This window comes from Mesitornis unicolor, unplaced genomic scaffold (genome assembly GCF_000695765.1).
Source record: "Mesitornis unicolor isolate BGI_N332 unplaced genomic scaffold, ASM69576v1 scaffold39879, whole genome shotgun sequence".
NCBI classification, from domain to species: domain Eukaryota; kingdom Metazoa; phylum Chordata; class Aves; order Mesitornithiformes; family Mesitornithidae; genus Mesitornis; species Mesitornis unicolor.
The window spans coordinates 18,678-28,793 of record NW_010210028.1 but is presented as its reverse complement, the minus strand read 5'-3'; the positions used below and the strand labels follow the sequence as shown (position 1 = coordinate 28,793).

The 10,116-nt window shown below is 46.2% G+C and overlaps 1 protein-coding gene across 1 annotated transcript; it reads right to left on the bottom strand.

Moving 5' to 3' along the window:
- Nucleotides 1–1,169: 1,169 nt before the first annotated feature.
- ENTPD1 (ectonucleoside triphosphate diphosphohydrolase 1) lies at nucleotides 1,170–7,198 on the bottom strand. The gene is made up of 9 exons (XM_010193055.1): nucleotides 7,071–7,198; nucleotides 6,547–6,664; nucleotides 5,738–5,888; nucleotides 4,684–4,843; nucleotides 3,822–4,058; nucleotides 3,039–3,299; nucleotides 1,862–1,981; nucleotides 1,526–1,663; nucleotides 1,170–1,376 (listed from the first exon to the last, which is right to left on the bottom strand). Exons 1-9 carry the CDS (start codon nucleotides 7,182–7,184, stop codon nucleotides 1,170–1,172), a joined length of 1,506 nt encoding a protein of 501 aa, XP_010191357.1. The 5' UTR covers nucleotides 7,185–7,198.
- Between the last annotated feature and the right edge of the window lie 2,918 nt (nucleotides 7,199–10,116).

Here is a 10,116-nt window from a genome sequence, read left to right as displayed (position 1 = left end):
TGGTTCATAAACCCAACCAGTAGCATCACCCTTGTTCTGTGCTAGAAGATAGGCTGCAGTATGTGCGCTCACAAGCTCTGGGTATTATGGTCATGGGATAAGCCTAAGCCATGGAGAAGGAAAGGTAATTTTTTTCCTGATTTTGCTGGTAAAAAGAGTGATTCAATCTGTGCATGCTCATGCTGGTTAACTGCTGGCAGCTGTCTATTTCTAAAAGGAACATGACCTAATAAATATTTTCCTAGATCGGAGGCTGCTGCATGATCAGCACAGTGACACTGGATTGCTTTAGTGGGTGTATACCTGTCGGCATGCTGATCACACCAGTCCTTGTAGGCATAAGCACTCACTACTGATCAAGGATCCTCAGCCAGTATGAGCTGTTCCTACAGAAATCAGCAATGCCTGGCTGGGAATTCATGTCCTGATGTACCCTAGGAACATGGGAATGGCTCAGTGAGCCAGCTTTGGTCCAGTCACAACATCAGGAAGACGTGGGAAAGAGGCTTTTTGCCACCTGCAAAAGGAGCAGTCAGCCACCAGAGCTCAGCTAAGTGCTGATGACTACCAGCACACTCAGTTTCTTCATCCTCACCCTTTCTTTTCCCAGAGTGGCATTTGGGAGCCTGGCCAGCCTGTGGGGGCCAGCCAGGGGGAGGTGGCTGTATCAGGCTCTATGGCTGCGAGGGCTCAGGGCACGGGGAAGCGAGCGGAGGTGTGCTGGTACGGAAAGGTCTCTTGGGAATGGCTTCAGCGGAGAAGGAACAGGATCATCCTGTGTGTGATCAGTCCCAAGACTTCAGTGGGATGTGTGACCCTGAGATTACCCTTGCAGGAGCACCAGCTCCCAGATATTGCTGCCACTTTTCTCTTTATAATGCTGTGCTCAAGGCAAAAACAAACAAGCAGGAAAGTTTCATTGAATGAAAGTACAACCCATTCAAGGAGGGAACACCTGCTTGCCTGTCCTTAGCAGAGAGAGGTGGCGAGCCTCATGTCTCAACATCTGTCAGTGCAAGTGTGAGTCAGAAGAAATAAATGCCCTTGTTGTACACAGTCAGTAGCTTCAGTGAGAGGCGAGAGGGTCTCTGCAGTACAGCCTGCTCTGCCGGGGTCTCCCAGCCCTGAGCAGCCAGGGTGACATGGCCCCTCTACCCCCAGGGTTCTCCCTAAACAATCCCTTTCTGCAGGCACTTGGGCTTGTGGAAAAGAAGCCAGGCAAACAGAAGCACAGCCACCAGCACAAGGGAGCACAGCACCATCAGTCCCACGTAGCTGCCATAGGAAAGAGGGGGCACGGGAGGCTCCTCTGCAGGGATCATGTTGGTCAGGTTCAGCATGTAGCCCAGGGTCCAGCCCGCATCGCTGCTGCCAATCTGAAACAGGAGAGGATCAGAATCAGTGCTGGGAGATGCAGGGGCTGCTCATGGCATTATCAGGGCAGGGGCACTCCTGGAGAAAAAGGGTCAGGCTGCGCAGTTGCAGTTAGGTGCTGGGGTAGAGCCGTCCCTGCCACAAAACACACCTTTCCAAGGAAGTGGATGCTTTGCCAGTTCTCTTCAGTGAATTCATAGCCATTTTCCAGGAGAGAGAGGATGTAGGCTCCAGAGAAACAATATTCGCTCAGGTACTTTTCTTTTATTTGTTGGTATGCTGACTTCACCTAGGGAAGGAGGAAGTCACTGGGCTGTTAAACACAGCTTTGCATCGCTCCAGCTTGTGCTTGAGCATCCACTGCAAGTGCTGGGGGGATCTTCCCCCTCTTGCCTTGGAAGTTACCCCCAGCCATTTATCCTACACTAAAATATCAGTAGCTCTTGCCCCCCAGCAGCCCCAGCCTGCTGCCGCAATCACCGCTCACCTCATGCCAAGGCCGGGCGCAGAAGCTCTCAATAGCACTGGCTGCTTTGTCCAGGGCAACGGGTCTTTGTTCACTGGTCAAGTTCAAAAAGTTCATCACAAAGTAGAAAGCAGAAAAAGCCTAAAGGAGAAAGAATACTTTAACTTGACTGGGCCTCAGCATGAGCAGGACAGTGGAAATCCCACAAAAGAAAATAGTCTTACAGGTAGAGAAATATAAGAAGCAACATCATACATATAAAAGTAGGTATATTTTCAAGAGCAATGTCATTTTGAGACATACTCCGCAGAGCTGAGGACCCCAAAATGAAGGTGGAGGTAGGAACTTCACTGACGACAGTATCCTGAAGAACTTCAGTAAATCCCTTTTCTCAACGCACTGGTGCCAGAGTGGCACCCAGTGAACACTGCTTGCCATCACAACTGTGATCCCATTTTGGCAACAATGAGTGTACAGCCAATGCTGCCACAAACAACAGAGGTGATGGTCTGAAAGGACTGTACGCAGGTCCAGCATATAATCTAAAATCCAGCAAACCCATCTCTCACTATGGCCAATAGATGGTAGGTTGGGGACAGTTAGTGAACAGGGCAAGGGAGTATTAACAGTTCCCCAGAATGCCTCATAGCCACTGAAGTTTTGTAGCTCTAGGACTGATACTCAGTGTGGTGTCACCCATGACATGTGTTCAGAGCGTGCAGTGTCTCCTCATCATGTCTGGGCAGCAGACAGGTTTTCTGACTGATGGGTTTCACTAGCACTCACACACTTCTGGATGTATTTCAGATCTGGTACCACCACTGACCTCAGGAGAGAAGGTTTGCAGCAGCAGTGCATCATGCACAGCCTGCAGCAGGCTCTGCTGCCTCTGGTGCTGGCCATCAGGAAGGACTGCTTGAAAAATGAATCGGCAAATAGAACACCCCAAGGAGGTGCTTACAGGAGATCGATTAGAATGGGAACAGTGCAGTACCGGTAGGCCAGTATTTACTGGAGTAGCTCTTACATATGCTGTCCTCACAGTAAGTGCAGCACTGCTTTTGGAGTTACATGCCCAGAAAGCCATCTTGTAAATTATTTCATGCCCCAACCATGGAAAATACACTCTAGCATTACTCTGAGTTTCTGTTCTTCTGATATTCTGCATTACAGAGAGTTGTAGAATGTGAAGACTTACCCCAAAATCCCCTTGTAATGGAGGTAGGTATATCCCATTGAAGGAGCAACTGGAGTAAGGACAATTAGTTTTGTTAAAGAGTTCCTGGACGTTTCTTCGGCACTTTTGATAATCCCCCTCTCCCTGTATGTACAGCTGACTGAAAGGGAATTGCTTTGTCTTGGCTGATGTACAAGGGTTTCTGAAGAGGTCACTTATATTTATAGTCCTCTGATACCCCTGGTGAAAGCATGGATCAAGGAGGCTGCTGATCTCCACGGTCTGAAAGCAAAATTAACCCAAGCTGTTACACTTCACTCTAGAGTAACACTCGGGGAAAGAGCCACAAGGTGCTTGTCACAGTGGATCACACTAAGATACACACATTGGGTCAAAGTGATGAGGATGCTTTAAGGCATTGGCTGTGATGTGGGAGATGTGGGTACTGCCATGGCCTTCTTGTAGGACCCTGGAAAAATCACTTTCAGACACATTTTGTGAAGCTGCTGTTGATTTGAGATTCTTAGAGATGGTGAAACATCACCTTCCCCAAGTATTTCAGTTAAGCACAAGACTCCTGTTATCCCATGCCCAAGAATCAAGGCACCTCAAATTGGTAGTACATTTGAAAACGTTGGTGGACATCTCTTTGGGCACCTGCCCAGTCTTTATGGAGGATAATGACATCTCCAAACTCAGACTAAGGGATGAAACATTTAGCTGGGATGTAGCAACTTTTACAGTACCAGTGTGTCAAAGCTGGGAAGGTCCAGGATCTCCACCTGCAATTACAGATGTACTTGCCTGTAGGTCCCTGGCCAGTTTCTGCTGCAGAGCCTGGTCCTTCCCATAGCAGAGAAAGCTGTGTGTGTACACTTGGTAATCCTTGCCATAGAGTCGGAAGTAGAGCAGGTTCTCTGGGGACTCAGAGGAGAGTTCATTTGGTACAAAGGTAATCTGTGTTGAAGCTCCTCCAAGGTCTAGTGCTCCTGATGTCTCACTTAGGGATTTCAGGGAATGTAGAAGTTTTCTCCAGCCAGACTGAAAAAAAAAATTAAAAATCACAGTTAACAGATACATCAGGCATGGAGAATATTTATTTTGGAACATGAAAAAAAAAAGACCTATGAGGTTACAGAACACAGGAAAGGCAGGAACACCTGAGGGGGGGCGCATAAGATGACAACTGGAACAAGTCACAAGAAAGATGCAGGCTCGGAAAAGCAGAAGATGGATCATGTCTGAGTGTTTGCAGGAGGACTAAGAATATGAAATCTAATACAAGTTTTATGAGAAAAACCCAGTAAGCTTACTGTTTTGGCTCCCAGGTGAATTATAAACTGAATAGTAAAGAATCATTGCCAAATTTTACAGCCACAGGAATAGTTTAGATCAGGAAGTGAGAAGGATGCTGTACCCAAGTGAAGTTATTGAAGATGCTAATGTTTTATTTCAATGCTTTAAGCCTGACTACAGTGGTACATCCTGATACTTATTGGTATCAGGACATACTTGCAGTAATTGCTGACGCAAGATGTGCAGCTTCCTGATCTCTGGTGAATGGCTTACAAACGAAGATAGTTCCTGGAACACCCTCCTACAAGGCATGATTTATGAAGTGCTGCAAGCTGATGATTCAAATATGGACTTGCCATTGGTACAGTACCTGCTTGAAATTGCCCAGCAGGTAGTTAATGGTGATCCACCCATAGGCTCCTTCTTCCTGACCGCTGATGATTCTGGCACCCTGGAAGTTGAAGGGAGCTGAGCGTAGTGTCTTCTCTACTGAGGACAAGACTTTCTCAGCTGCACTTTTATTCTCCAAGCTGGATAAATGGAAGAAAGTATGGAGTGACTCTGGGTGACAGCTCTCTGCAGCCTATGGGCTTTATTCTGAGCAGGCAGGCTGAAATCCTCACCAAGCATTAATTATAAATAACAGAACAGTCATTCATATGGGTACATCCAGCTCTAACTGACCACAACCCTCTCTGTCACACCTTGACAACACAGCTGCCACCAGCTCTGACACTTACAGGCCCTTCAGCTGAGAGTGGCACCTGAAGCAGAGACCAGAGCTCTCTTGTTCTCCTGGAGCACATGCCCTGGTAGGGATTGCACCATGGAGATGCTTCTCACTCTTTGCCATCACCATTACAGAAGAAATCCATGCCCTCAGGTATCCCCAGGGAGATTCCCCAGGCAACACACACATAAGATCAGCTCCTTGTCTCACCCAGGCAAGAGGTCTGGGGCACCCCCATGAAAATCACAAATCAGAATTAAAGGAGGAGATGTGATTATAAAGTTACCTTAGCTCTGATGGTCTCTGCTGAGTTAAGGTATGTGGGGAATTGCAGCATGATGGGGCACAAAAATCCTAGGACAGGCCTAATAGCGGACTGTGGGGGATGTCTAAGCATCCCCTTGATGTGGAGAATGTCTGAGCGTCCCCTGAGGATCAGCTTGGGCACTGCTCCCCTCTTGGTGTCTTTGCACTGCATGTGAGTGACTGGAGAATACGGAAGGTTGGAGCAAATGGACCTGCTGGGCAAGCAGGGGAAGAGCCCAGGGGGTCTTGGAGCTGAGATCTGCAGCAGAAGAAGGTATCTGGGCAAAGGGTGATCTTTCCAAGGACTTTGCCCAAGACGCCTCCACTGAGCATCCATGGTGGTCTCAGGCGCAGTGCTGCAGAGGGAAGGGGACAAGCCCTGCAGTACCTGAGAAGTCGCATGCCGGCGGTTGCTCCGAGGTAGACAGGTGTCTCTTGGTGCTGCTGTGAGGGAATTATCTCTTCTGCTTGTCGTAGGCACTGTGCCAGAGAGGGACCTGCCTTCTCCGTGGCGTGGGAGTAACCTGAGATCCCAGGGCCTGCAAGAAATAAGGACACTTCATTGCTCAAACTCCAAGCATCACCTCACGAGCAGCTGTGTTAATATTGCTATGACGGGCAGCAGCATCAGATTAAACCACCCCATTTCTAGGGGGTTTTAGAAATCCTGCAGCACTAATGCATACAGGGGCAGCCACATCACCCAGCATCTGCCACTGATTCTGTGAGGAGCAAGTTACAAACTAGCAATGAGGGCTGCAGTGAGGCACATCATGTGCCTAGTATGTCCTGGACATCTGCAGACCCATCTCTGCCTTTGCCTGTGCATACCCTGGATCTGCGCCTGAAAATCCCTGACCCTCCGCTACACTGGGTTCTCTGGAGGAAGATGCTGTCATTTGTTTGTGTGTTGTACGCTCACACTGCAGCACTGAGCATTTTGCAGCCATCATCTCTCATGCTAACCCAAAGAAAAATTCATTGTCCCTCTCTGGTGAAGGGACTGCCCCAGGACCAGTGCCTGCATGGGCAGCAGTGAAGCCTGCTCTGCATTTGCCCCAGGTCACCATATGGCTCAGTGTGCTGCACTGTTTGCACTAGTGGCCTCATCCTCCAGATTTCTCCTCCCCCATCCTCTGGTTGGGTTATCTCTTCTTCACCCCATGCCCCTTCCACAGCTCCCTCTTCTCCTCTTACCTTCGACTTTACACACCTCCACCTGCTGTACCACCCCAGTGTCGTTCTCCTTCTCTGCTGGCCACTCATACACATACAGGTTAGTGTGGGACGACCCCGCATCCAGCACAATCCCGTACTGTTGGCAAAACAAAGCCATAATTGGACCCGAGACACTAAGCCAGACACAGCGTGTGCTGGTCTCCATATGCTGGTCCCTCTGACCAGAAACCAGCAACCTATCTGGCTGCTGTGAGAACACGCTGTGCCATTACTCTCCTCAGTAGTGCTTCAGTGCAAAGTTTCCATCAAAGGGATACAAGAGCAGAGAAGCAGCAAAATTGGGACTGATTACTTAGGAGATGATCCCCTGTGAAGCAGTATCTGTTATTACTGTGAAAACATAAAATGGGATGTTGAGGTGCATGGAGCCAGGAAGAGAGGTTAGCCAGACTCAGCAAGGGCAGCAACACGTCCTTGAGCACCACGCATGCCTAACCCCCCCACTTGGCTCATTTTCCTGTAAGAGTCACAGCTCATAATACCTTAATATTCTTCGGAAGTGGCTTGTTTTGGGTCACTGCTACAGCAATTAGAGCAATTACAGCCAAAGTAGAGAGAAATCCCAGGATGAGTAGAATCTTTCTTGTCCAGGACATCTTTGGTTTGGTACCTGTGATTAGAGCAGAAAAAGGATGCTAGTATCCCAGTAGCCCACCTTACCTCAACCCAGAGGTCTTCAGACACATTCCTGCAGTCCTTTTCCACTCTGTAGCATCTGCCTTTGCCCATCCGCACTCCCAACTCCTGCTCTGTGTCCTCATGTGAGGTTTCTTAGAGGCAGAGCTCAGCCCTAGTGTCCTGCTGATCTGCTCTCATGGGCTGCTCTATGTCAAATGGTAATGAAGGAAGACTTCAAGATGCAGCTTATGGTTAGCCTGTCCCAAAGATACCTGCAGGTGGCTGAGCAACTGTGCAGCAAAAGCATCTGTATGGGGCAAACACCAGTAGCTTCTATAGCTCTGCATTTGGCTTAATAATTTCTGATAACATGAAAAAATGGACTGCTAATACACAAACAACATAACCTTGTGGAACCCAAAGCTTTAACCCCTGTGACATTTTGTCCTAGTATGCTTTGTGTTTCAGGTATTTGTGAGGTTTTTAACATCTTACACATCGTCCTCATCACTGGTAATATCTTTAGGAAGTCTAACACTAACGTTTCAGTATGTGGCAGTCACAGTTCAAGCAGTGCTGTCCTGCACCTTGACAATACTACATAGAACATATCATTTGCACTCCACAGGGTGTTTAAGAAATCTATGGAGATTTTTGATGCCACTTCTCACAAGACCAGTAAATTATGAATAGTCTGTATTTGCAGAACTGGCATAACATGGTTAAAAATCACACACTTCTTGCAAAATTTGTACCAGTCTGATTCCTTAACTGTTACTGATATATTTGGTATGAATTAACATTTTGTGGCTGAAAATATATGGCTGGTGGAAATCCTGCAAAACCAATTTGGCACTTGAGCTTTAAACCAATATATATATAAGCATGCATTTGTTATGGCTAGCATAAAGCTGCCTTTTATATTTTCCTGCTCTAGTTTCTCCTTCATATATTCTGTGGTGGAAATCTGACTTCACAACTTAGGCTCACGCAGTTTGGTAATTGTTTAATAAAAATGCCATCTATAACATAAAGCTCTAGAAAAGTTGTCAGCAAAAATATTTTCCAGATTTATAACCTAGCTGTAAATTCAACACTAACAAATAATAAATGCTTCAGCACTCTAGGGGACATACCTGCTTCTACTATGACACGAAATCCATCTCTACCCACACTGATGCTCCGTACTCAAAAACACTGATTGTTGGACTGCTCACTCCAGTATTAATTTATCTTCTCCTTAGATACAAATACTCTAGATGTTTAGAAATAAGTTATGGGTCATCCAGGGTGACAATACCTCTGTGCAGGCAACCACATCAACTATCTTCATCCTCCAAGAAGGTAAGGTGACTGAACCTGCTCTGAACCTGCATGCCAGAACTGGAGTTTCAGAGGTCGTTCTCCAGCCTTCAGGTGATACTGGGTCAATGCTCCAAATCCATCCTGGCACCCCACATTACGCATGCAAATATGAAAAGCATTCAAGTTCTGAACAGAGTCATTTTCTAACCACTCTGGTTTCATATGAAAAGTAGTCCCAGGTGCCAGAACTATACGAAGTGTTACCCAACCTTAAAAATGACCCAAAATCCCAGAGTTATTTTCAGAAGTTAGCCCAAGTGAAAAGCAGCAGTGCACTTCTGGAAATCTCTAACTGTAGACAAGTAACGTCTTCCCACTTACCTAGAGCAAATGAAACCTAAAAGTGCCAGGAGAACTTGTTTTGAAGATCTCCCTGCTGGCAGATACATTGGAAACCTAACAGTGACCTGGAGTTTTGTGCTCCCTCTCATCATGCTCATATGTAAAACTGCTGAGGCTAACTGTGAATTTTGGAAGCTTGTTAGGCTTGCATTTTGTGAGTGCCTGTTAGAGGCACAGCATGCTTGCCAATATCTCCAAGAATGCAGCTTAAAAAAATAGTCTAGTGCACATATCAGACAGCAGGAGGTAAGAATGCCTTTTATACAGCTTTATTAAAAAAGGCCCCAGAACTCATGGCTTGAAGTGATTAGAAACAGCAGAGCACGACAGCTAGGAGACTTTTCTTCTTCTTGGAGAGTGTAGTTGTCACAGGTTATCATAGCATCGAGCATGTCTGTTGAACAAAAATTATTCTTACACTAGAAAATTTAATAAAAACAGGTGTTATAATGTATAATTAGCTGCACAGTACAGCTATGAAGCTAGCATGCTTGAAAATTGAAAGTGCTGCTGACAGTTGCACATAATTATTTCTGCCTGTGCTCTGAGATCTTGTCTAGAGGCAGCCACTAATGGCTTTGTTGGGTGTTTATTTTCACAGGATTGAAGGATGGGTGACTTTGCATCAGTTCCAAGATTTACAGATTTCCTGTTGTGATGGGTGTTGTCTGTCTTCTCCATCTTTGCAGCAACCATACTCTAGCAACCATACTCTGAAAGTAGCAGCATTAGCAGCAAAGCAGGAACCGCTTTCTCACTGTAATGGACCATCTAAATAAACAGCTGTAGAAATCCCTTGTCTGTAGGCAGAGGAATAATGATAATTGTCTTCAGCCCACCTGCAACCTGAGATTAGTCATTTTGTTCCAAAGCACACTATTTCCTTAACCCTGAGCATGACTTCTGCCTGCTGAATTTTAGCTCAGTATCAACAGCACTTTTCAAGACTCAGGAGGTTGTAAATATGTGATTTCATTGCTGTATCTCATACCAGAGCATCCATCTGTGTGAACTCTAATGCTACCAAGCAGCATTTTACTGAAACATTTCATACAAGAAAAGGTGTAAAATTATAAGCCTAATTCAGAAGGTAGCCTAGAAAAGCAATAACTTTCCAAATAGCACTCAAAGTGTACAGACTTGAATACTTGATTATTTAAAAAACAACAACAAAAAAAAACACCAGAAAACAACTCCAGACCC

Bases quoted from the DNA above. Each gene is read 5' to 3' on its own strand.
- ENTPD1 (XM_010193055.1), bottom strand. From the start codon at position 7,184: ATGTCCTGGACAAGAAAGATTCTACTCATCCTGGGATTTCTCTCTACT. The intron at 4,844-5,737 runs GTACTGCAGGGC...CCATTTATCCAG, and splicing joins GCCGGCATGCGACTTCTCAG to CTTGGAGAATAAAAGTGCAG. The intron at 4,059-4,683 runs GTACTGTACCAA...TTTTTTTTTCAG, and splicing joins TGCTGGGCAATTTCAAGCAG to TCTGGCTGGAGAAAACTTCT.